At 42.0% G+C, this 27,274-nt stretch overlaps 1 protein-coding gene across 12 annotated transcripts in view; it reads left to right on the top strand.

The window, feature by feature from the left end:
* KALRN (kalirin RhoGEF kinase) overlaps positions 1-27,274 on the top strand; it is a 470,788-nt gene that overhangs the window by 346,731 nt on the left and 96,783 nt on the right. For 11 of the 12 annotated variants that reach the window (XR_005257665.1, XM_038143643.1, XM_038143641.1 and 8 more), the window contains one exon: positions 26,567-26,596. The exons of the other annotated variant lie outside the window; for it this stretch is intronic. Coding sequence is in view for 10 of the 11 variants with exons in the window: in XM_038143643.1 (XP_037999571.1) it covers positions 26,567-26,596 (30 nt within the window). In the remaining variant the exon portion in view is untranslated. The remainder of the gene's footprint in view (positions 1-26,566; positions 26,597-27,274) is intronic. 12 annotated transcript variants of the gene reach the window in all.

The raw sequence follows: 27,274 nt of genomic DNA, 5'->3' as shown, positions 1-27,274 counted from the left end.
GTGATGACAATGCAATGGATGAGTTTCCCCAAAGGACCCTTTTTTTTTTTTAATCTACTAGTTGAATTTTACCAAGAAATTTCCCAGAGATCTGAGTGTTTCACACTGTGAAAATAACAGCAAAGCCAAAGCATCTGTATTGCCCACGGAAATAGCAAGCATGTTGTTCATTGGGTAATATTTCCAAGAAAAAACTTCATAAAAGGCAGGCATGAAATTTGCCATGCATTTTAAATATTTCAGCTGGGATTTCTCAAAGTGCTGTTGAACTTTAGTGGGATCTCTGCTCTCAAAATTCTTGGACACAATTACTTCCCCAACGGAAAGCCATTCCTGTGGTGGTCAGTGCAGGATCACTGCTCAGCACCCACAGTTTTATTTACAGACCTGTGCAAGAAACAGCAGATATTTTCTTAACACCTCTCCAAAGTTTGGTTGGTTTTTTGTGGCTATAAACAACTGCAAATATGAATCCAGATTCAGTTGGGTGATCAGATGCTGAAAACAGATTCAACTGCAAGTCACAGAAAGTGATGCCCTACAGAAAGGGGTTCTTCAGAGATGTCTTTTCAGCATTTTCCTCCATACAGAACTTGCAGTTACATCCAGGGCAGGTAGAATATATTCCACTTCTTTTACAGAGTGCATAGTTTTGTAAATTTTCATTTCTATTGCTATCCATTTCATAAAGAACATTTGCTATTGACTTAAATAAATTATGCTTTTGCATTTAGGACATAACAATAAGCATTCAGTATGCTTTCAGTCTTATTCTTAGGTCTTCTAAATCTAATGCACCCTTTAGTGGAAAATAAGTAAATCAGTAACACTTGAAAATATAAGTCAAGTCCCATTATGATAAAACAAGTGAATGGAACTCCTTCAGACTTAGATATAAATATCAACACGTTCCTGTTGAGGGTATTTAAATGTAATTTCTGTGGTAACCCACTTATCTCTCCTTTCTATTCCTGCCAGCAATGTGAAAATCAGATTCTGTACTGATGTGCTGATGGACACATTCCCCAGAGAGGTGCAAGGCACACAGTCAGAGTGTGTATAATAATATCATCTTAGTTCATATGTTGAGATTCCTAAATCCACTGCAAATATCGTATCTCTCAATCACAAGACACTTCTGAAGCACATGTGAATCTGCTTAGGCAGGATGGCTGTAATTTTAAAATGTACAGAATATGGTGGAGAGTACTGCCCTTTAAAAGATGGCTGGAAACTCAGCTGTGGACAACACTATGGTCTTATATGACAGGAAATAAGCTCCATATCAATATATTACTAAGCAAACAACAAAAAAAGATATTTTGATGCCTGCTGTGAAGAAAGAGGATGTTTAAGTTAGGGGGATGTTTAAGTGAATGAGTTTGATGCAATCAAAACAGACTATGAAGGAAGGAAGTACAGTAAAATCCCTGTCTTTATTTCAAAGGCATGACCAACCCCAGTGATTTTAAAACAGAAGGATTAAGATAAATTATTGATTTGCACAGAAGAATTAAAGGATATTCCGTTTTTCAGCTCTGCAGAGGGACCAGCTGTTGTTTGATTTTTATAAATGTGCTGTGATTTTCAAAGAATCAGATGTCAAAGATTTGTTGCCAATTACCTTGCATCAGAAATTGAGTTAGACTTCAGGTGGGAGAGGAGTTTCTATCTCTGAATTGGTTGGGAAACAGTTCATATTGGTTCATTTTAGTCAAAATTAGTATTTTTTTTCAGCAAAAATGGCTAGACAAAAGCAAATGTATCTGAAGAGATCAAGTGATTGAGTGCCTTCCTCTTCTATATCCAGTAAAGTAAGTCATTAAAGGCCATTTCCTCATTACTGCTTATTAAAACTAACACTGAGTTCCTTCCCTTTCTCCTCATGAGCAATTCTCCTCATGAGCAATTCCTTTTCACCTTTGTCCTTGCACCTTCTGCACAGCAGAGGATGCCAGTCCTGGAGTGACACTGCTGAGGTGATTCCTCACCTCGGGCTGCCACAGACTGACCTGCACCATCCCCTCTAAGGGGGGTACACAGCACCTGCCCAGACCCACCTTCCCAAAAATCTGACACCACTTTGGAAACCGGCCTGCTCAGGACAAAAAATAGACACTCCTGCCTCACCTTGTGCTGGTGCTCCAAATTAGTCTGTTGATTAAAGGGGCAAAATAGTTAATTAAAAGTGGATAGATTATGGGGTCCTGTCCAAATGAGGACATGAATAGAATAGGAATCATCCATCAGTATTCTGGGATTGTCTCTGTACCCATTCTTGGGCCACTAGATCATCTACAGTACTTGGCATGGAAAGAAAGGAGCAAACAGTATTCAAAGGGTATTTTTATTCTTTTTTTTAAAAATTTCATCTCAAGTTTGACTTTCTATGTTGTCATTAAGCAAGAAGTTGTTCCTCATCTAAATCTGATTGTTCTCCTCCTGTTCTTCAAAGAGCTTGAGTTCATGTTTATTTTTCCTGTGCTGTTGTTTTGAGTTGTTTCTGGGGTTTCATTCTGGTGATTACAGTGTGTTTGTTTAATTTGGATGTACAATATAAAATATATCCCTCTGGAGGAACAATATGTTTTCTTTTTGGCATAGGTTTTTTTTCTTTTTTTTTCATTTCATCATTCGTGTGTGGTTAATGCTTACTAGAGATGCCAGGTTTCTCCAAGAAACTTAGAAAACCTTGGAACAAGATGGTTCCAGCTACAAAGGGCACATAGGGACAACACAGAGTAACTGTCTAGAAATGAAGAAAAGTTTAAGTGAGATCAGAACTTAGTGTTAGGAACTGACCTTTGAACAACACTAAACTTCATTGATCAAGGACATTAGAGGACACTGGAGATCATTCAAGTTCAAAGTTAGTATTAGCAAGAGGTTTGATATTGGGAAAAAACTGTGTGTGAAGGTGGGGGACTAAAGGAAACAGTTACAAATTCCTTTTTTCTCACATCAAGGCGATCAAGTCAAGAAAATACAGTTCACAATATTTAGAAGAACACCTTTAATTCTGTTGTGTAGCAGTTTTTAGGTGGGTGTTCAGAAATTCTGCTGAAGGGTCTCTGCTTTCATTAAGTGTATATCTGCAGCAGCAGCCATTGCCACCTTGCCTCTGGGGGATGTTAGTGTGTGCTGGTGGCCTTATCCAGATTTGGCTGACTCTTGGGGTCGTCAATTTAACCCTTCTTGGGGAGTCATCAAGACTGTGTGTCTCCAGAGCTCATCAGTTCTTGAGAAAATCTCATAGCCTACCATCTCAGCTTATACTTCTGTTCACCTTGCTGGCTACTGGTAAATGTTTCTTCATCCAAACATGTAGATAAAATTTGATAGAACTCATTGATGCATTCTGCTATGGCATGGCCCTCGTACAAGGTGGAATGCCTGATTTTGGGCAAAAGGGAGCAGCCAGATAGTGAGATAATTGATTTTAACTCTTTAACATTAGTCTTTGTGTGTTGCCTGGTTGAGCACAGCTATGACCATGAAGTATCAGAAGAACACAGGTACTGGACTGGGAGGCAATAGAAGGAGGCACGGGACATGGAGGGCGAGCCACAGGGAAGCACAGAGCTGGCAAAGTAGCTGAGGGAGGTGAAAGCTTTCCTGAGAACTGGAGACGTTCCATGTGAGGGGACTGGAGGAAGTGATCATACCATTCAATAAATCATTTTTTTCTCTTCTCTTTCCCCTTAAATCCCAGTAAGGGAGTCTTTTTTCTCCTCACCCCTAGGTCAAGTAGGTAGGAAAAGGCTTTGAGTTACGGGAAGGGCTATTCTGGTTTCTTCTGCTTGTCCACAAACTCGTGGCCTTTTCAGTGATCTGAGGCAATATTTATTCTCCAGCCAAGTATTTTTGCTGCAGGCTGCCCCAGGAGGCACCTCCCTGCCTTGGATTCAGCATTCTCCCCACCTTGTAAACCACATGCATGCCTTGCTACTGGCAGCTAACAGAAGGGAGAGAGGCATCCAAAGCTTCCCCCAAGCCTCTGTGTCCAGGATCCAAGTGCTGCGGTTGTCCAGATCAGCTTTATTTTTCTGTTTGTGTCTTGAATTAATTTAAAACCCACTTACAATCCAAATCAAACTCTCCTTCCTCAAGTGTGTGCAGGCAAGAAACAGAGGAGTGTGAAACATGGCACAGCTCCACGAGCCCTTTTCTGCCTGGGTTAACTTTTCCTGACACTACAGCATCACTTCCTGACCATAGCTGCAAATAAACAATTATTGAAAGCACAAGGCTGGACCACACATGCGTGTTTTCCACTGGCATGGAGAAAAGCTGTGTGTTGATTGTTGATTATTTATTTTCATGAGAGTCAGTTGGGTTTGTTATGTCTTTAGGACACCATCTCTCGAGGTGCTGATCCTTCTCAGCTTGCAGGAAGAATTGAGGGTGGGAGCCAGCTGTGCCCCACAGGTCCTGGGCCTCAGTTGGCATTATTACTAGAAGTTCTCCAGTGTTGATATTTCCTGCATGATCCTAAGCAGTCAATAGGAAAGGACAGCAGGGGTCTACCCAGCAGAAGGAGCACTTAGCCAAGCCATGTGATTTTCCTTTAAAACTCAAGTCCTGAAACAATCAGTTAGAAGTGTGACATTTATATAGAGAAAAGAAAGGAAAGTGAAATGCACACAGAGAAGCTTCAGCTTTCTGGCTTGCTGCAGTTAATGCAGAAAGAGCTGATTTTTGTATGAACTTAACTGATTGTACTTAGGAATGTCAGGGCCATGTTCTCTATCCATCACTACCTATAAAATGGGCAAAATGGCATTCAGCTGACTGCTCTTTGCCTTCACATCCTGGACACATCCTGGACAGTCCCCTACTGTGCAGGCTTCCAGTGTCAGCTGGGGCAGTTGAAAGGCTGATGGCCCCCTGAACCTCCCCAGCTGCAAATCCAGCCTTGCCTGGCTGTACTTTCTACTGGCTTAAACAGCTGTGACTGCAGGGACAGGCTGGGGACTGAGGTTCTTGCACGACCTGGCCTTTGTTGCAATGGCTGAGCAGACTATGGCAGCGTCCCCATCCCACTGCCTCTCAGATATAACAGAGGTGTAAACCAGGCCTCCAGGGGTTGTTTTTGTGCGTTGCCTTTTGAAATCTCTGAGGTTTCACGTTCTTTCTTAGGTCTTGGCCTCAGTGCAGTTATTTTGTAGAAACTCCTTCCAACTCTGAAGTTCTGCTGCCCTCCCTGGGAACTGAACCTTTGGTACCTTGTACCTTTATGAAACCCCTGTCCTTCAGACTTCTGGGAGAGAAATTTGAGGACTGAGAAAGGACTTTAAAAATCAACCCTTTCTCAGGCTCATCGAGTTCCTGCCTTATGACCTTCTCTTTGTGTGATGCCCATGTGTTATTTATGAGCGTTTGGCTGCTCATTTCCACAAAAAAAAAATTGTTGAGGCTGAAGTGCAATTAGTTATGTGGCACTGCAAAGGGCAAGAAAGGAGATGGTGAGTGCTGTTGTACTGGGTTAGGCAGCTGCTAAGGTCAGAGATGCAAGGCACAAAAGGTAAGTCTTTTGAAGAAATGCAAAGGAAACAGGGTGATACACAAATCAGTTTTATTTCAAGTCAAGGAAAGCACCTCACTGTTCACCAGATGAATATCTGGCTCTGGGCCTCTCAAAGATCCACATCACATCCAGCCTTTCAGGATCAGCTGCTCAGCGTTTTGTTTCAGTAGGAGCAGGATTTGCCTCCTGCCTTGGAACAAATCACTTTCCCTGTGAGGGGGGAGATAAAAGAATAAGATAATTAAGTAAGAGCTGGGCTGAAGCAGATGTCTTTTAAACAAATATACAACTTATTTTCCATCTGCTGGTTCCCAAGTCCTTGCTTGCTGTGAGAGACAAAGAGCAGCACTGCTGCATTTCAGGAGAACCAGGATGTGCTCCCCAGGTACAGATCTGAAAGGTGGCCACTTGCATCCACAAACCTGGTTGATTGCCCTTATTGCTGATAAGGGCAATACAGTAACTGCTAAAATTGATCCTAATGAATGAGAGCATTCCTTTGCTTTTCTTAATGTTATAACTGATTAATTCCCCAAAGAATTCTTCTGGGCATCCCATCCCTATGTAAAGACTATGGCTAAGTGGCTTAATAGGATAAGTGCTTTATAAAACAGCTCTGTAATATTTTAGTTGTCTCTTTTCATTTCAGTAACAAGCATAAGGGAAGCTAATGTCCCGGTATACAGGGATTTGCAATCACCCTTAATGGGGATAATTCCCCTCATGGGAAACAATAAAAAATACCATTGCAAGAGCTAGAACACTTTTCTAGCTTTGCGTTTTTGTCACAACAGATTGTGTCTCTCCAGCTAAATTTCTTTGTGCTCTAGAGGAGAAAATAAATCTGGCAAAGACAAACAACTTTAATTGTAAAGATAAACTCATGATGGGGCACAGTAAAGGTTTCTGAGTTTCCCAAGACAGCATCTGTATGATTGAGGAAAATTAAATAAAATCATGGTAGCTATTAGCAGTTCAGTGAGTTTTAAATGAGCCCTGAATGATGGTAGAATTAAGAAGAGTTTTTGCCTTTTTCTCATTATCCTCACTGACAGAAGGGGTCTCGCTTGCTGTTTGTTCTATTTTGATGGTACATCCTGTCCTAACAAATATGCTGACGAGCTGTAAGAGAGCAGCTGACTTAAATTGCATGGGACGTCTGTCTCATATTCTGTATCCATCTTAGATCTGGTTTGCATGTCTTCAAAATATGCAGCAATGGAGATTAATACATTGGTTTGCTTTTTAATGAGTGAACCTTGGATTTGAAGGTCTGCTGCAAACTCTTTTATTTAAATGTTTTCATATTTATGGCGCCATGCTTAGAATGGTATGCATAGCATTATCTGGCTATTAACTCTTGTGACAAGATGGATTTTAGGATTAAATAAATTGTGAGCATTCCTTTTAAATTGCTGGAGCTAAAGGGGTTAGGAGTGTAGGAGTGTTAGATTACCCAGCTGCAGTCATTCCCCCTGCACAGCCTTGTGATATGTTACAGGGGTTCTGGTGGCTGAGTTGGAGGAAAGAAGTCACTGGAAGCAGCTTGGATTGCACAGCCTTGACTCACCACACAGGGTAGGTGACCAAGCTCTTTCATGAGCAGCAGGCAGAGAGAGGGAATGGCAGCCTCGATTTAGCACAATATAAGCTCCATGCTGGGCATATAGTTCCTGTCCTTTGAAATCAGTCAGATTGGAACCTTTTGTGCTTAGTTGTGATTGCTATGCTGCATTTTTTTCTTTGCCTACCATTATGAGCTGGTGCAATGTGCTAAAGCAAGTGATTATTCCAGGAGCTGTTTGAGGGTCAGCATGTTTCCATTGTGTGACTGGTCCCAGTGATTTTTTGGTGCAGAAAAACAGACAGTTTCTCTTTTCTTCAACTGCAATATAGCAAATATAGAATTCTCTCCTGTTAGAAGTGTTGTGTTAGAATGCACATACGAGCTGTCTGCACTCAGCTGCCTATCCCACCTGTGCATTCCCACCTCCACTTTTGGAAACCAATTCCAGGCCAAACCCCGTCTCTTTTAAGCACGTGAGAACTGATTTTAGTGGGGCCTGAATCTATGTCCTCTCTCAAGCAGGTTACTGCTTTGAAACAAAAGAATGTTATGAGCTTCCTATTGGCTTTGAGCCAACACTAGTCTTTTAGTCAAGCAAGGAAGAGTCATGTTTTTAGACCAAGGTTTAACATTTCCATCCTGCTGTCACACCTCTTTCCATTGAGAAGTGCTGGCTGCATGAAGAGCTGCTACCATTTACAGTCAGCTGTTCCTTGGAACAAGCCATCCTCTGTACACACCTTTCCAGCTTCCGCTGAAGTGTGTTCTTGGGTGATTCATTATTTGCAAACAAACTCTTGACTAGGTGATCATTTCCTTACCTCTTTCTCGTATTCATTTCTTATTCCCCTGCCTGCTGCATAGTGTGCAGTGGTTTATTCCATCTTCAGTTTTTTAAAGAAAAAATGAAGTTTCCTGTCTTTCATTTTTCCATACATCTAGATCCAACCTAGTGTTGCCAGGAACTTTGTTCACTGATGCTGGTTAGTTGAGGAATTGTTTTTGTCCCACCATCTAGATTTAATTTCAGCCAGTGCTTTGTCTGGATAACTGGCCCAGTTATTCAGGTTAGTGTGTCTCAGTTGTATCAGGCAAAGATATTGGTCTTATCTTATTACATTGACTTCAAATACAGCAGAAATTAATGTCAACTTGAATGTCACTGTTGGGTGAGGCTTTCATGTTAATGGAATGGGAAAGGAACAGGAAAGGGGAAGACAGTAAAGAATGAGTTGCTCAGTTCCAAAGAAATGAAATCAGGAGGTATGACCTTAAGTAGGAAAGAACTAGCAGGAGAAGGAATCACATGAACCTGTCTCTTATGTCAGTGGATAAATTGGGCGTGTTTCAGCACAAGGGGTAATAGGAACAAATGATACTGAGATTGTCTTGTGTGCTCTGTAGGCTTGAACAGTAGTGTCATTGGTCTGATCTTACCTGTGAAATGGAGAGCACAGCGTGCTTGTGGAAGCCCTTTGGTCTGATTGCTGAGGTTGTTATTTTGCAAAAATCAGAAATGCTGTCAGGCAGTGTGCCTGATAGCAGGAGGTGGGAATGAGGCATGCTGCCTCAAGTGCAAATGGTGGGACTGGGAGATGGGGCCTAGGGGCAATAAAGCCTAGGGGCTGGGATGGGTTAAAAACAGGAAGTGAGGCATGTGGAACAGCCCAGGCAGTGGATGAGTGTTCCAGATTTTGGACCTGATGAGATCAGGTCCATGCCCCATTGGGACTGGCTGTCCAGGTGGCCTATTGGGTCTTGCTTTTCTGAGAGGAGACTGGTGAGGGCAGCCCATGCCAAGGGGCCTGATGGGACCCAATTTTTGGCTGCAGCTGAAGAGGAATCTGACACTGTCCAAAGATACCAAGGAACCTGTTGGCTGAGATTCCTTCTCTAGGAATGAGACAGTATCTGTTAAAGGTGTTCTTGGTGCTGGTGTGCTAATGTCTTTCACAGATGAGTAGGAGAAATGGCTGGAAATATTGCTTTTTGGAGTGGGCTGGAAATACTGCTTTTTGGAGTAGGCTCCTTGCAAGCAAATTACAGACCGTGAGTAATGAATGCATTTGACAGCAGAGTTTTTGATTTTACAACATATTCATAACACCTTGGAGCACTTAGTACCTTGTTAACCCAATTAGTATACTCTGAAACTGCCAAGGCAATCTGAACAGCTGTTAATCACATGCCAAACTATCCAAGATCACACTTTGTTGCTACTGCAGAGGCAGCCAGGAGTGGATTGGGAAAGAAGCGGCTTTAAACATCGAAATACCCAGACAACTGGTTACAGTAAAACTAAATAATACTGAATCAGAAATTAATGCAATAAAACAAGCCATCATACCATAGACTGGCCTGCCTCATTGGCACTTCAGGAACTATAGTAGTGTGTGAGTGGAAGTTGCTTATCCTGGAGCTATGAAAAGAGCTCTACATGGTTTGTGCTGAGCAATGCTGATGCTCCCACTCCAGCCTGGAGGCTCTGTGGGTGTTTTCTAGCATGGCCCAGAAAAAGGAGCACAACTGCAGCCTGCAAGCAATCAGACATGCACATACACCTGATTTAATGTCCTGACATTGAGCAACTTCAGCTAATACCCACCCTGAGTCATTTCCAGGCTCCTGCATTCAGGGCTAACATTAAAGTGCAGTTCAGCTTTCAGGAACAGGTGATCCTTGATCTCTGTTGCAAGACAGCTTTTAAAGCTGTAAATATAATGGGACAGTTTGGTCCTATCCAGGAGGAACAGGACAGGGGATCATGTTAATTAACAAATCCATTAGGGAGCTGCTTTCCAAATCTGTTCAAGTTTCCATAGCAGGGTCTCTTATGCTACAAGAATGGCTAAGCTACAGCAGCAAAGCTGGTATGGCTTCTACTGACATAGTAATGGGTATCTGTGTTCCTGCATGAGATATAAATAATACAAAAGATCCTGAGAAATTTTCAGAAATTGTATTTAACCTAAAATAAAAACAGTAAGAGATTCATGTCAGATATTCCATCTCACCTGTCAGCTGATAAAACTGCAGTTTTCAAAATCTGCTGTCTCATTTGTAGTTAATACCTCTGAATTGCAAACCTGGTATACTTTCTCTAGGAATAACAGTGAAATGACAAATACAGAGCATGAGTTAATGATGTAGTAAACCCTGTTCATGTAAGTGATGCAAGTTAGCACCTGTTTATAGAAAATAAAATTAAGCTAGCTTGGTATATTTTTATGAGTTTATAATTCAGCTAATAGAGGAAATAGTGATAGACTTTTGTAGGCATTTGATTTGGGCCATGTGATATTTTTATTAACCAAGGAGAACAATAGAAAATAAACATGTGATGTATTAAACTATGGAAACCTGGCTATTTGACAGATACAGATAAAATAGAATTATTATAGAGTAGGCAATTTTGTAGAGAAATCCTGGAGACACTTATCCTTACCTTTATGATAGGAAAACTTTTTTAACCTAGTTTTATAAGGAAGCAACATTTTCTTTCATGTTTTCCACATCTGTTTGTGCTCTGCCCTCTGACGACTTTTGCACCCATTTGACAAATTTTAAGCAACTTGGCAGAAGCTTCTGATCTCAAAAATCATTTCTGTGGAAATTCACATAAGGCTAGGGACAGCAACCAACAATTTGCTCTAATTGGAAGAAATGCAGTAGTATGAGCACATGTATTTATGGACACACTCATTACTGGACACTACACATGGCTGAGAGACCTCATAGATGCTTGACCCTCAGGAGAAGCTTCCACTGTAGCTGGAGACAATCCACACAGCCCAGCTCTGTGGGAAGCTGGTCTGTGCTGGGTCTGCTCCTTAGGGACTGCTAGTTATGCATGAGAAGCCAAAAAAATTAAAAGTATGTCGCTAATGCCTGCAGCTGGACGAGCAGTCGGGTGCAAAAAGAACAGGCTGCTGATACAAATAGCTTGGCTGGCTTTCCATAGGTAAACAGGACCAATCCTAAAAACTGCAGATCTCACTGTCATGGCAGGAAGGACATCAACCCTCTTTTAGGCTCAGGGGCCAGTAGTGGTGTTGAGGAGTTGATGACTTCCCCAGCACTGAGGTGGCTTTTGTCTTGCTAGGAATGTGCTAATCCAAGAAGCATGTTTCTTGCAAAAAATAACCATTAGTTAAATGCAAGCTTGTACTCAGTCTCATGAAAATATGACTGGCACTATCCCTGTTTCTGTGACTCAGAAGATATAGGAGAGTGGAGTCATCCAAGTTAAACATTGGACAAGAAAGAGAGATGGAGTTAGAACAAAGATCATCTATGCTCCAGGCCTTCTGCTTGGTTTTTTTAACCTTCCATATCTGTATGTTCCCATTTATAAGTGGCAAACCAATCCACGTGAACGTAAAAGCAGCGCTTTTTTTAGATAAAGGTTTGTAGGTTTGTAACAGCTTGGGGCACTCAGCACTCCTGAGACACAATTATGGTCTGCTCCGTTGCTAAGGCTTTTGGATTTTAATTATTTTGAAAACACATTTGTAGCAGCATATACAAGAGCAACAGGGTAATAATAACAATAAAGCTATGTTGTGGTTTTGGTATAAACTCTTTGATTTGGAGTTTACGATTTATGTGTTCTGGAACTGGATTCTTGCCTTATAAAACAATGCAGCAGCCTTTTCTCATTTAGTTACCCATCCATTTTTATTAGGGTGCTCTATACAATGCCTGCAATAATATTATAAAGGTGCACAAGGTTCATTATTTCACAACAAGTGACTAGCCAAAACCATTATTATTTTTATAACAGCCAGGCTTTCTATTGAAATACAGTTTGGATTATAACCTTTTTTTCCTCTTCCCTCTTTCTCTTTTCTCTACCCAAAGCTGAGATGTGTAATTGTTCCTTTTCAGATTGCTTTTCCACTCCCCTACAAAACATGTCGTTTTCTGTGAAATGGATGGATTATAATGGGAACAGATCAGTGATAATGCATTGCTGGAATACAGCTATCCCCAAGAGAGCTTATAATAATATCCAGTCTTCCTGAGCTTCAAAATCTGCAGTTTGGACAGCCTATAGTTCTAATATAGAATCCAGCTCTGAATTTTCCCTGCACTTAAAATTCTTTGATGCTCAAATATTGTTTGGGTTCTGCCCTTTCTGTCACATTGCCATGGCAACTGCCTTGCATAAAATCCTCTGCTCAGGCAATACAGCCCCTGCTTTATAGAGAGGCTTCAGGCTCAGAAAAGTTGAAATTGTTCAGAGAGATTACTGAAGATTAATGACTGTGCTTTGAGCACCGCAGAGCATATTTCTGAAAATCATGGTAATTAAATTAAAAATACATGCAGGTGGTGTGTTCTCCAAGTCAGGAGTGTTGACACCTGCTGGGAGTGGTGGAGTTACAGTAAATCTGCAGTAAAAACACCTGAGGGTCTTATTCCAGCATGTAGGTTTTTTTCATGCTAAATAGCTATGGTGTGTAATTGGCTGTGGTGGTTTTCCTTCACCTGCTCTCTGGCTGTAAACGGAACATCCTGACCAGGGTCCCCACTGGGGGTAGCACAGCTTGGTGTGTCCCAGGCTGGTGCTGTGTGCTGGGCTCCCTCAGCCCAATGGGCCCTTGAGGAGGCCAAAGCTCTGGTTCCTGCCACTGGCCTGTCGTAATTCCCTGGGCATGTTAGTGGTTGTAAGGAAGAGAAAAACAGAGCTGCAAATTGCTTGTGCTGAATCATAAACCAGGACATGTTTCGTGAGCCCATTAAGCACGTGCTCTTGATGTTAAGCATCTGCTGAGCTCTGCTCCACAGGAGCAGAGTTGGGTTAAGTATGTGTTTTTAAGTCCTGCACTGGTTTGAAGTCTTTTAGAGTTGTGAACCACAGTGGGACAATGAATTAAATATGTTGATTAGATTTGCAAAATGTTAGCTATTTTCATATTCAGTAATACCATCTTTAATATTACATGCCACATTAGTTGTAAGCAGCCGTCATGCAGCAGGATTTAAAATAATCTTAATGGGAATCAAGGCATTTTGTCTTCCCCAAAGACAACAGAATACCCTTGGTTTAGACTTTGCCTCCCTCTGAAGGTGAGCTGTTCTCCTTGGGATAACCTCCAGAAGCACATCTGTTTGAGAGCAGTATATTACAGCCTTGTACTAAAACACGTGTACTAGGAAAAGCCTAGCTTAGGAAAAAATCTTGTGTATTCTAAGGGGATGCAAATATTAACTCAAACCAGATGCACAAAGGCTAGGCACATCTTTGTTCACTACAGCAGGTCTTTCAAAACCTGTTTCAGATCTTATGTCTGCCATACCAGATCTCTGCAAACATGGAGAAACCTGCAAGTATGGGAATTAATGAAGAATCTTTAAGTGTCAAGCAAAGAAGAAATGCATGCAGTCTGAAAGGGAACAATAATTCATTTTGACATCTAAACTTGTTTTTAAATTAGCTGTTTGTATGTTAACTTCCTCAATTCAGAAGCTTAGCCATCTGTGTCAGTGAATTAGTTAGTCTTTGGCTGAAGTCTAATCATTGTAGGAACAAGAGGCAGGTGAATCAGTAGCCCTAGAGGATCCATAGGGACTATTTCCACGAGGTTGAATTTAGCATCAATCCCAATACTTAAATAAAGGGTGCCTTTGCATGGCTGCACAGGGTAGGAACCCTGCTGGGGCCAGCATGGCAGAAAGGCTGGTAGGGTTGCACAGCTGTTGGGAAGTGTATTTTATTGCTCCTTGGAGATTTTTGGGTTTGTTTCCATATTCAGGACATGATCCTCTTTGAGGACTGCTGGGTTCTCCCTTGGTGCTGTGAGAATAGTAGTGATGATAATAAATAAATGTGTATCACCAAATTTGCTAACTTGAGGTTCATGGCCAAAATAGTCCATCGTTCTCCTGTTTGTGGTGAGCTTCAGGTTTTGTAGCAAAAACCTAAGCAGCATTCAAGCAGCTGGGCCAGCCTTTTCCACTGGGGTTATTTCATGTTAACCGCTGCAAATTAGACACATATAAAATTTATAATGTGTGGGTGTCTGTGCACAGAAATTTAGCTTCCTCAGTATTTACAGAACATAAAACAGTCCTCCTTGTTTAAGGCTAGGATGAGCATTTCTGTCACATTAAGGAAGGCAACCTTATTTCATTCTGCAGCTGCTATTTAAATTCTACAAGATCTCTTTTAATCCTAGGCAAAGTTCAAAACGAGATGTTTCAAACATCTGCTAACTATTACAGGTCATGCCTGCTAGTGGAGGTAATAAATTATAGCCAAGAAGAGAATCAAATATCTTAATAATGTTTTTAGTTCATTACTTTAAAGTTTGTCCTCTTTCTGTGTTATCTGTTCTCTTTTTGGCATGGTAGTCAACATGCCTACAAAGAAGATTGTGCTGGGGGTGAGGTGGCTGGGATTGCAGTGGGATGAGGGTGACACCCTCTAGTTTAAGTTAGGGGAAAAACAACAAACAAGTTGGTTGTTCTATTTCAGAGCAGAGGGAAATCCAAATCAATCACAGAAGCTGACTCTCTGTGCTGTGTGCCAAAAACAAGATGGGTGGGTCCAGCAGAATATGGGAGAGAGGGCATTTCAATTTCCTCCAAAGAGGAGATAACAGATCAGCTTTCTAGTTTGTCATGGAAACCTTTTGTCAACCCAGTAACAGTGACGTCAAGGTGGCAGTGGCACAGAGGCTGGGTTAGTTAATGTAGCACACACCTGTTGAACTGCCAGAGGGGAAGGTATGTTGGCTTTTACATTTTCTGACCCTGATTCTAAACAAATTTGGTGAAGGTTTAAAAAGTTTTATTCAAGTCCCAAAGCAATTTTTGTGGGCTGTAGCAGGTTCTGACCGTGAGCAGGTGGTGCTGGAGCTTTCACTCACTGAGAAATCCTACTAAAAGGCATTTGCTCAAGCAGTGCCATTCATTCCCTCCTGTTTTGGGTATCCTTTTAGAGGGTGAGGAGAGCAGACTTGCACTTCAAAAGAACAGCACCAAATTCCTTCAGTGTGTTTGCTTTGCTTGGGAGTAAAGGCTCTGCTGGTGTTTACCAAAGGAGTTTTTTAGAAACATTTGTATAAAAAGAGAAACCCAAATTTACTATGCCAGATCTATAGCTGTTGATGTATAGCATTACACTGTAGCCCATTTTTGGAATGACCATTCTCCTGCCTGTTTCTCTGGTGGGTGCTGTGCTTTTGTGTTTAGTGTTGTTGACTGTCTACTTTTTCTTTTGTAAAAAGAGATTATATCACTTTTTTCTTTCTTCAGTGTTGCTTGTGTGACTACCTTCCCAGTTTAAGTAATCAAAAATGCTTTCACAATTCCTTAGAAAAAAGCTTACTTCTTTTCACGAGAAAAGTATGGAAACAGGGAGAGCAGTCCATCTTTTCTGCACTATTCATGTTTACCAGCAAAATCACAGAAGTTGTGTTTGCAGGAGACTTTGAATCACTTAAAGTGTTGCGCTGTATCAACAGTCGATGGGAGCTTTGTTACTATGGCTAGAACATGAATTTACATTAGTTGCATTTCTTGTCTATGGTAACACATGATTATTCTCTTAAAGTATCCCCTTGTTATTGCTAACCACTATGCATGATACAGAATATTTCCTATTATATAGCTTGAAAGAGGAGAAGTAGACCTATTATAGGGATGATGAGTCAAATTATATCAGGTTGCAAAGTAGAATTAATGCTGAGAAGAAGAGTGGCATAAAATGACATAAAGTGATCAGAAAAGAAAATCTAGTCAACCAGTATAAATGACATTTATTGTACAATTAGAACCCAACTGTATGTAGTGGTGCCAGTGAGTTGTAGAAATTGTTGCAAAGGAACGGTCTGGGATTATAATTGTCCAAATAGGCACTATTGATGACCCATGGTATCTTAATGGAGATGGATGATGTCAAATGGCTGCCAAGTTTCAAGGAGGTAGAAAAACAAAAATTGGGCAATAAACAGTGTTTTCTGTAGAAGATGAAATTGTCCTTCATATGAAAGAAATAAGCTTTAGCTACATTAGTATTGTTGCCATTGTGGTATGTGTAAATTCTCTGGAGATATCTGCGAAGAACTATAATTTTCTTTGGCTTCAGTTTGGAAAATGTTGTACATTCATCTATATTTTTTCTTTACACTCATTACTGGTGATTTCAGCCTGACAGAAAGGTATTTCATGTGATCTAAAGTCTCTGTGGTATCATTCAATTTTATTTGTGACTTTCTTACTGGAAGGCTAGAAAAAGGTATTGTAGACATTTTGAAATAAGACTCTTCCTAAGTTCTCACTCCTACTGATGGGTTGCCTGACCCCCAGGGAAAGGGCCAGTCTCAGACACTGGCACGTCTTCAGCTGCCACCTCTCAGCCAACTGCAGGTGTCCCCTCTGCCCCTGCCCTCGGTGGGGAGCAGCAGGAGCAGGGCAGTGGGAAAGGCTGTCCTTGGGGAGCCCAGGACCCTCTCAGCTCAGGAGGGGAGGAAGGACAGGGCCTGTTGCTGCTGCAGCTCGGCAGTGATGTGCCAGTGACCAAAACCCTCTGTGTGCCGGCCAAGAGTGCATCTGCCTCTGAATACTGCGTCCCCTGAGTTTTCTCTCAGTTTTCTGCAGGGCCTTTTCAGACTCTTTTCAAACTCTCTTTGTTCTGTTTTGTTTTGGTTTTTTTTTTCCATGCCTCAATGGTGCATATTACTGACAAAAATACATTTGATACAGGAGAGAGGCAAATTCATTTATCTGCACCTTGGATCAATGCAGACATTAGTTACGGTACAGTACAGAGCAGTGTGATAAAGGGTCCCTTTTTTGCTGGAGGGACAGAAAGGGGATCCAGAAAGAAGAGAAGGAAACAGTGCAGGCTGTGATAAGTACATGCCCTTAATAGGGTCACTACGTACTAAGGCCTTGTGAATTCTGAAAAGGAAAGATGATTTACATTGTGTTTTCATTGTTTCTTGCAGAAATTTGTCATTGAAAGAGCCACCACCTCATAACCATATTGTTAGGTGTGGTGATGCAACAATAAATTCCTATGTCATGCAGTAAACACTAATTAATTCTCTTCTACTTCAAGCATGTTTTCCCTCCACTTAGGACTCATTCTGGCAAACAGAGCATTTCAGCAGTTTCTTCTTTAGAATGGGTGGGGATTCATGAGGTTTGCACACACAGCTCTGCTACTGTATTGCCTATGATAGAGGAAATTGCTTACTTACTATTTATCATTCTTATTTTATGAAAGGAAACAGATGTTTATGCCAAAAGTCTTCCAGCATAGATGAAGTAATACTGAATTCATAAAACAGAATTTGTTAAGGGAGTGTAATCCTGCAACTGAAAAAGGAAATAATCAGCCGAGGAAATGCCCTGTTGGATATTCAGGTTAAGTAGGTGGGATAATACCATGTTAATTGCTACAGGCACAAGCGTGGCAGGCAGGCTGTCAATGTAAGAGTAATAAGAAGTGGAGCTGAAGCAAGAGCAACAAAGGTTAATGGTTTTTCCTTAAGATTCTCCAGTATGCAGCTTGAGAACCTGATCTCAAAGTGAATTAAAGTTGTGTGAGGGAGTTGCTCAGTTTCATTACAAGGTTGTTTATCAGCCTGGCTGATTATCACTGCTGCTATTCCCCACTTTCCTTTGCCTAGCCCCAGGTCCCTGTGTTGCTGTCTGCCCTCCATCACTGCAGTCCAGTGCTCCCAGAGCCCTGTGCCTTGCTGGTGCCTCTGTCCCTCAATGCATGGGCTCCCATTGGCCATCCCTCCTGAACCTAGGATGCCACAAAATCCTTTACTGTTCAAGCTGAAATAAACTAACTCAGAGGCACTGTCAAATGCAATGGATTCACTGCCTTTCTGAGAGAGAATTTCTAATAGTTTATCTTTTTTTCCCAGTTACTAGCAAAAAATTAAATGTGGTTCCCCCGAGCACATATCTTTATATCTGCCAATTAAGGATAAGATAGAGATTTAGTTGAGGATTTGCAAAAGAAACCCAAAGGAAGCAGTGTCCAATTCACACTGAATTTCACTGACTTCAGGCTCTGTCCCTTCCCAGCAGCAACTCTGTAACTGAGCTGCCCTGGATGTGTCCTCCCCATGGTTTGAGACACACTGGATATATTATTGACAAACATTAAGTGTACTTGGATCTCAGGCTGAAAATGTTACACTTGGCTACCAAAATCTTTTGTTTCTGCTGGACACTCTTGCATTAGGCACTGTCAAATACCCTGAGGATGTTTTAAGCTCAGGCCATTTCACCTTCCTCTGCATGCATTGAGCACAAAAAGAAAAATGTGGTTTTAGGGAAGAAAAGAGCACATGTATAAGTGTTGTGGATAAACACAGACATCTGTCTGTGAAAACTGAGGTTTCCATATTGGCTGAATTGAGTGTAGGAAGCACAGAAATGAATGTATTCATCCGGGAACAATTTACATGTAACAGTGATTGCACAAGCCAGAACATTTTATTGGAAGTGTCTTCAGGGAAAGAAATTAAGCAGGGGCTGGGAATGTGCTTATCAATAGACCTTATTATTCTGCTCAACCTTTGATAAATGAACCTAGCAAGTTCTTTCAGGCTCCTCTCAATATTCTACTTGTTTGTGCTGAATTTCATTGATTCATATTTAGCCCTCCCTGATAATATGACATGACAGAAAAAGTAAATGACAGAGTCAATGAGCATTTCTATTCAGTTGAAACAAAGCAAGTGAGATCAACTATCAAACTTTGGATTTACGTTCTTTGAAATAGAATTTATTACCTTGTTAGGAACTAAAACAAAGCACACCAAAAAAAAAAAAAAGCATGCAACCATGTATTGTTATTGGAGTTAAAGAAGAAAATTTTATGAGAGGAGTGTCCTTTGAGCATGCTTCAGTCAACTCTGTCAAACAGAGTGGCCAAAAATGATAAAATTCAAAACCTGCAGCTGCTGGTTCCTTTGGGAGTCACATTACAGTAGTACAAGCAACAATCTTTCATTCTAGGAGGGAAGCATATGACTGCAGCCAAAGGCCTTTCAGTGCTATTTTAGGTAAGCTGATCTTCATAAAGGCCATTGTAATCTCTGATGCTGCTCAGGTTTTAGGCAATATTTTCATTTCATAATACTGTTTCTGTGTCCACTGAAACATCTGCTTCGACGTGCCAGGCTCGATCGTGCACACTGTTACATCACTTGGCAAATGAGGTCATCTCAAGTAAATGGCAGTATTATGGAAAAGGGAATGAAAACCCCAGGGTTTAACTGCTGGGAATCAAGCTGCAACCCATCATGGGCTGAAGATCCTGCAGCAGTGCTGGAAAGGCTCAGAGGGTGCAGTGGACAAGGCAAGCAGTAGGGAGGACTCAAACACAAGTGATCATCTCTCTCAAGTTCTCTTTTCCTCAATGCCAAACACCATCTGAGGGTATTGGTATGCAACAGTTTTGCAAACTCGCCCACTCACAGTTGGCTTTGCTTCAAGCAGAGTTCACCCCTGCAGCCTATCTGCAGCAGCAGTGGCCTGGTTTTATGTGATGATTGATGGGAAGATTGAGCTGAAGCAGATCGTTAGGATGCCCTCAGCCATCACACATTCTTTCAGCCTGGAGCCTGCCTGGCACCCAGCACCTTCTATCAGTCATGTGGTAACATCTGTGGTTTTTCTAGTGTGTACCACATCCCTCTGAAAATTTACTGTCTTCAGTGTGACACTTGCAAGGGAAAAAGGGGCAGGAAAATGTGCCAGCCAGAACCAGGTCTTCCTTTAGTGGCTTGGAGATGAACACCACTCACTGTCACCATTCCTCCCGGTGTGTTTTCTGTATTTACATCTGCATTCCCCTTTATGTTCTAGTAAACCAACCTAGTACTGAAAATCACGCAAAGCAGCTTGTCCAAATCCACCTTTGAATCAATTTTGGGCCTAAGGCCTGATTTATAGTAATGGGACCTAGGGACCAATAATTAGCAAAAAAAAAAAAAAAAAATAGCAGCTATTAAATCTGTATAAAGGAAATGACTTGGAAATGGAGAGGGATGCCAAGCTGGTCTCTCCAGCAATGGCAGAGGGGAGTCAGGCTTACAGGACCATATGGCTTTGACATAGTTTAAATTATCTCCTCCAATTAAAAACAAAACCAGTTTAATGTCAAACATCTGTTCTGTGAATGCATCAATTTAGGCAAAAAAACCCATCAGAGAATATTATAAGTACTTCATCATGGTTATGGTTTCTCTGTGCAGATCCCCATCCATTTTGAGGGGGTTAATGTCCCTGAAGGAGGAGTGCTGTGGTATCCTATGATGCTACCAGGCAGGAGGGCAGGCTTTTGTGCTTCTGTGTGCTGGGCTCCTCATCCCTGCTGCCTTCAGATATCCAGCATTCGTTGCAGGGGAGGAGGATGTTTTAGGAGAGTCCAGAGCACCTGGGGCAGGTCAGTGAAGGTCAGCAGAGGAATGCAATCAGTCTGATTTGTGTCTGAACCACAGATACTTGGCTAGTAAATTCTGATTCCTGCATGCTGGCAGAGGTGAGGAAGACTATAAGATTATCCCTTTTCTGCCTTCAAGCCCTCACTTCTTATAGCAGGACCAGAAAAACATAGCTTTGAAGCAATCCACAACTTTTTGTCTTGGAAATGTCTATTTTTTACTTGACAACGGGAGGGAGATCTCTTGGGTATTGATTGAAATTATATCACTTTTCATAAGTCCATTAAAAGTATAACTGTGCAGACAGCAATGTATCCATTAAAAATAATTATCCAGATTATAAAGGAAATATAATCTGGGGATATGTGTATCAAGCAAATCTGATCTAGTGTACAAACTGAGATTTACTTTGTTCTAAAGCATTCTTAGGTGGACTTATTGTGCTTTTTTTTTTTTTTTTATTTACTGTTGTATCATTTGTTTCCTTCCCAAGAGAGCCATCTGAGATTTCTCCTCTGGTTACTGTGAACCCTTGTTCACAGCTCTTCAGGTAACTGTTTCCTTTTGGTGTAAATTTAAAAGCTGAAGTGGTTAATTAATGACCTAATTATTTCCTGATGTTGATATCAGGGAATCTGTAGGTTCCTTGCAGAGAAACAAATGGTGGGGGTCATACTTAGCTGGGAGCACTGTGGAAGGAGAAAGGTTTCTGGAAGGTTTTTTTGGTCTTCTCAAAATTCTGCTCAGGGCAGAATGCTCCACTTAGATAAAGACAGATGTTCATCTAACCCACCTTTTGCAAGGGCTCATTTTCTTATCCCTTCTGTTTCTAAAGCTTCCATCAGACTCAAATCCACCTTTCCCACCAGTACCGGGTATGTGATGCCAGCAGCTGGCTTTCTATTTTAAACTCATCAGCTGTGAAAAAAGACTTTTCACTGTGCACACTTGCCTCTGCTGCTTAAACCTGGAGATGTTTCACAAAGTTCCTGACCAGAATACATGATCAGGTTTTGTGTACTTGCTAGGAGTGTCTTAGGAGTTGGTGTCTGATGAATCATCTGTGACTGGACCTCTTCACCCCTGGTTCAAAATTGTGCCAAACATGAAAGAAAACAACTAGTCAGCTCCCTGATTTCAGTCTATTCTTGCATTTTTATTAACCCTGTGTTGGTTTAGAACATCTTGTGGCTGCAAAGGTAGGAGGTAGGCTCACCTTGGAGGGTTTGAGCCATCTGCCTTGCTCAACCTCCGAAACCAAAGGGCTTTGGAGCCAGATGTGCTGGCTGTGTTTCACTAAGGAGTACAGATGATATCTGCTCCATTTTGTGCTTCTCAACGGAAGGGAAAAGGATGGAATTTGGGTACCAGCTCTCTGAGCCAAATGCCATGAGGAAACCCTCAGATCAAACACAGGCATGCTCTGGTTCAATTTGTTGCGTGAAAAAAGTGGATCTGGTTGTCTTTATCTTCAAAAGCATTTTTTATAGCTAGAAGTGCTGTTTCATTTGGATCAACTTTAGTCTTACTTTCTGGAAAAAAGGCTCCAGAAATAATTCAGACAGCTCCATTCAAGCTGTTCTGCAGATGTCAGCATGTGCCAGAGTCCAAAATCCAGCAGAGTCAGGATATGGTTGTCTAGTAGGAACTCCAGCGAGAGATGCTGGAAAGGTATGTGCTATTTGAGACCATAACACCAGATTTCCTTTCCTTTAGCATATTTATATGTCCCACATGCCACTTGTCTCTTCTTCCTGCTGTGGAACAACTTGCTGTGCTTGTATTTATAATGCTGCACACCCAGATGCCTCTGTTATCTCCTTGTTGAGAGGAGCAAAGATGGTACATTTGGCCCATGGGACGTCACCATTATCCCAGCCATGTGTTTGATTAATTGCCTAAGTATAAGCAGACCTTCCCCTGAAGCTCTGATCCTCTTTGTTCAGGCAGACGAAACAGAAAGAGTGGGAAGCACCAACTCCATCTTCATGGAAGATGGGTAGTGGGGCCTGAGGACTGAGAAGGACTCAGATTAGTCAGGCATTTTCCACTGAATTTTCAATTCAGAGCTGTTCAGTCCAGAGCAATGCTACTGACTGTAGCAGGTTATTCCTGGTTAGCCCACAGCTCCTGAAATACAGCCTGTCTCCACAGAAACAGCCCTGAACTACCTAGCATCAGGCTAGATGCAACAAAGCATCCACCAGCATTGCCAGAGCTCAGCATCCTTTAGAACTGAGAGGCTTTAGACTGAGAAACATGGGTGACTCAGAGTTCACACTCCAAACAGAGCCTGTTATAGAGTAAAAAAGCTACAGCAATTCTCTAGCACTGAAATTCCTCAAAGGCTTTTTCTGAATTTGATCTCTCACTCTCTAACCTCCCAGTAAAAAGAAAATCTCTATGAAATTGCAGAAATTTTCACAAAGAACTCTGCGAGGGATAAGATTTCTCATGTCCATCCCCCAGCTAAACTGACAGCTCCTGGATTTATTTCAGTGCAGACAGAACCAACATCTAAGTGGTTTTATTCACTTTTTTTAATCTCTTGATAAGAATGCAAATCCCATTCTTGCTCCTACTGCCTCTCTCACCCTCTTGAAATAGGCTGTTTATGGCAACTAAATGCTTCTATTCAAAACTGGCTTTCATCCAGAACCAGACAGGCAGAAAGCCTAAAAGCAACAGAAAACTGGCAATTTACATTAGGCCATAGTGCTGCAGCACACAAAATGCTTTGTTTAAACTAGCCGAGCTCTGTGTCCTCTTGAATAGATGTAAATAATGCTGTGGATTTCCACAGCAGTGTTGGCGTATTTCAAAACACTTACAAAGACCTCAGACACCCACCTCCAAATACCTGTTCCCCCTGTTGGAAAGCTAACCACACTTCACTTTCACCTGGAGTGGATTTAGTACTACTTAAGATCTATTTTAGGGATTTATTTGAGGGAGGGAAGGACAGCCTGTGACCTGGTAGGTGTTTTCCATCTGCACTATGATGATGAATATGCCTCTGGTGTTCAGCCTTGCTTCCTCTGCTGCTGCTTTGTGGCTGAAAATGAAACAGGTGCACAGTGACCATGAGCACACACTGGGATTCAGGAAAGACAATCCCATGGCCACCCTGCACTGCCCAGGGCCTGCTGATCGCTGGAGCTGAGCTGGCTCCTGCTCTTGGAGCAGCCTGGACACCCCCCAGCAGGATGTGACCATGCTTGGAACCATTTGGGTTGTTCGTATTTCACTCTCCTGCAGCTGACAGCACTGGGGCTCCCAGGAGCAGAAAGGCTCATGTGGGTGACAGAGCTCATTCCCCAGAGTCAGTGTCTGCCATCAACTGCTCACATCAATGCTCTGAGGTTTGTGGGCAGCGTCCTGCAGCAGAGGAGGGAGTTCCTGAGGCTCTGCCTGGGTCCCTCCCCGCACTGGTGGATGGGGAGGGCTTCCCTCTAGCTCAGATTTGATCACGAGATTAAAATATCCTGATGAAAACATTTACACACTGAATGCACAGTGATTTTTTCTAGCCCAGGAACTCGTGGAGGCAGAGGATGGGAGATGGTTTGCTGATGGCAGGCACTGTGGAGACAGGCTGGGGCTCCTGCCAGCTTCTCTCAGGACATACAGCCACTCCAGACAGCTTGGGGCCCTCTTGCTTCCTCATTACATTTTGCTGTTTGCTTCTACCATTTCCTTTTCTTCCTGATTTTAAGGCTGTTGCTTGCTGTGTAATTTGTTAGATCTGTCCCTGTGTCAGATCTTTCAGTTGTGCCTCGTGCTCTGCAAAGGCATGTTGCATTGTAATTTTTATTTTCATGTGTCTCATTGTGCCATATACAGAATAGAGTGCTGCCTGGGTTCTAAATGTATCCAGTCAGTGGCTTTAATGGTGGTTTTAGTCACAGGAATAATAAAAGTGAACATTATATGTTAAAATGTGAAGCCATTTACCTGTGAATTTCAACCCCAAGGGCAATCTTTATTTTCTTTCCAAAACAAATGCAATATGTGTAAGAAACCAGCAGTCCATCTGTATTCCTATTTCCATGCTCCAGCGTGGAGGGAAGCATGATATACTTCTCTGAAGTTGGAAAATTGTTCTCTAAAAACAAATTAAGTAACTACCTAACAGCTTGAGTGATCACTTTGCAGGTGAAATAATTTCTGTCATCGGGAATCAGATGTATTTGCATTATTCCTCAGTGGCTTACAAGTTGTATGTATATTAGTATACCATAAGTTTTCCAGAGAGATTACTTTGCTGTGGGTTAATTTAGTAAGAAAATGTTTTTGTGGTGTGGTGGTATGTAAGACCTGGAACAGGCCTGGGAAATACTTGGAAGGCCTTGGGCAACAGGAAGGGTGCTGTTCTTTGGAGCTGGCACCTAAAAATGATCTGTTCCTTTTCTGTTCTTTGGAACTGGCACCTAAAAATGATCTATGGGCTCTCCCTGAGCTAACTGCTTGTACCTACCACCTGCACCTACCTGTAAAAGGGAAACTGCTTAATTCCACCTGCCAAAGGGGACTCTTTCCCTGGAAATGTGTTATTTTAGCACTGGCTCCAGCCAGTCAGTTGGAGCATGTGGAAGCCCTGGTCCACATTTCCACGCAGTGGATCTGGAGCAGCAGATGATATAAATTCATATGCCTTCAGGGATATTCAGGCCTCCAGGGAGCTGAGGGAAGCAAGCTCCCTCCCTCACACATCAAAGGTATGATCTGAAGGTGGAGGGGCAAGAATCTTGTCTGCTGAGGCAGAACTTGATCACACAGGAGCCCAGGAGCTCCTCGGGAGATGGTCACTTCCTGTTCTCATTATATTAAATTGCTGTTGTAGTGAATCAAAGAAAACAGGCACACAGAGCTGGCAGGTAGCCCAGGGTCACGGAGCTCACCTGCCTCCTCTGGGACAACATTCACAGGTGTTGCCCAAATTGAAGCATCTGTTTGTGTCCCAGATGTTTAGTTCTTTTGGAAGGGATGACAAGGACTGCCATAAACTGATGTGAGATCAGCTGCCCCTCGGCCCCCAGAGAGAAGGGCAGGGAGCTGCTTAGGGCAGCACTTGCCAGGCTGATGCTCCCTGGGAAGTGCCTTGTTTGTCCCAGACTTTCCCAGGTGTCATCTTGACCAGCCCTTTTTCCCTGGAATATTCCCAGACTGTTTCACCTTTCCTGCTTAAGCAATAAAAATGACTTCTTTTTCAAAATTCAATCTGAACCATGTGAAGACAATTTTGTTAATATTCTGGAACATCCTCTGCCCATATCATTGAAAGCAATGAGTCTGAGGATGCTGTCTGAACCAGCTCCTCCATGCCCAGACACTGCACCTCGTTCTTAGATAAGCACCTCGGAGACAAGCAAGAGTTAATTCTTTATAGCAAAATCAATTGCTGTGTGATGGTGAACACGGACACCTAGTGGTGCTCCGGGACAGGGCGTGAATGCTCTAAACAGCTCTGTGGGAGAGAAGCTGATTTGTTCACATTTTCCCCTAAAAGAAGGAGATATTTTATTATTTTCACAGAAGATAGCATAATTTCTGGGACAGAAATTTTACTTAGCATGCAATAGTGGAAGAATTAGGAGAAATCCATCACTTTTGGTAAGGTATGTCTGTGTATTTAGCAAGAAGTAATCAGGTTTTTTTCTTCCTGTCTTAAATATCCCACACCATTCCAAATCATGTACTATATTGAGTCAAGAAGATTTTCTGCTCTTCAAGTTAGTCCATAGCAAAGAAACCTCAGCAAATATTACAGCAGTATCTCATTCTTACCATCCCTGTGAATGTCTGTTCTCCAGTTATGGGGAGATTGTCAGCATGATGAGTAGTGGGTTTGCTGATAAGCTGCCCACCTACGTGCTACACTGACCTCCAGTGCACCTCCATCAGTGCACTGAGCTCTTTCTGCCAGGATTAATGCCAGCACTTTGTCTGAACAGCCTCAAACAGCTGCCATGGTTTGTTTTGTTTGTTTGTTTCTATTTACTTACAAATAATCTTTCAGAGAAATATTTCCTTCTTCTTCCCCAAATCTAGCATTTCGTCTACGGCAGAGACACAGGACAGGTGAGAACCAGTCCTTGTCCACTGACCCCTTTCTGTAACTGTGAATATCACCCCTGTGAGTGGGATTTCTTTCACGTCTGCATTGGAGACAAAAACCCCTGTGCCACTGAGTGGGGAGACAGGCTGTTCCCATGGGAGTGTGTACTGGGGGCTGCTTGGGCTGACAGAAGGGATTTTGGGATTTTACCAGCTCAAGAGTGAAGTCTATAGAGATGCCTGTGCTCTCCTCAAGGGCTCCCCCATTCAAGCTGAGAAGCAGACCCCAGTTTTTACTGATTCCACAGTTACTCCACATCTGACAAGGTTTCTTCCAATTCAGTTGAGTTTACAAGTCATTCATTTAATATTATTGTATAATATCCTTGGTTTTAGCTTCATATCCTAAGAAAATAAAGTTTATGGTATTATGCTTGCTTACTATCCTCATCTTAAGAACTTTTGAATCAGTGAACTAATTTCTATCAAAATTTCTATCAAATTTGACACTGGAAAAAAGAACCCCAAAGATTCCTGCATACCTTGGGGAAGCATTCAGCACACAGGACAAATAAAGTGGGTCCCTAACAGGCAAGCAGCAAAAAATCTACATTACAGAGGAGCATTAAGAAAGATTCCTCAGGCCAGAATAACTTAGATTCATTCTCACACATTTTTAGACCTGCAAGGATCCAACCCTGA

This window comes from Motacilla alba, chromosome 7 (genome assembly GCF_015832195.1).
Source record: "Motacilla alba alba isolate MOTALB_02 chromosome 7, Motacilla_alba_V1.0_pri, whole genome shotgun sequence".
NCBI lineage: Eukaryota > Metazoa > Chordata > Aves > Passeriformes > Motacillidae > Motacilla > Motacilla alba.
The sequence above is the reverse complement of the archived record's forward strand: the minus strand, read 5'-3'. Positions and strand labels throughout refer to the sequence as shown.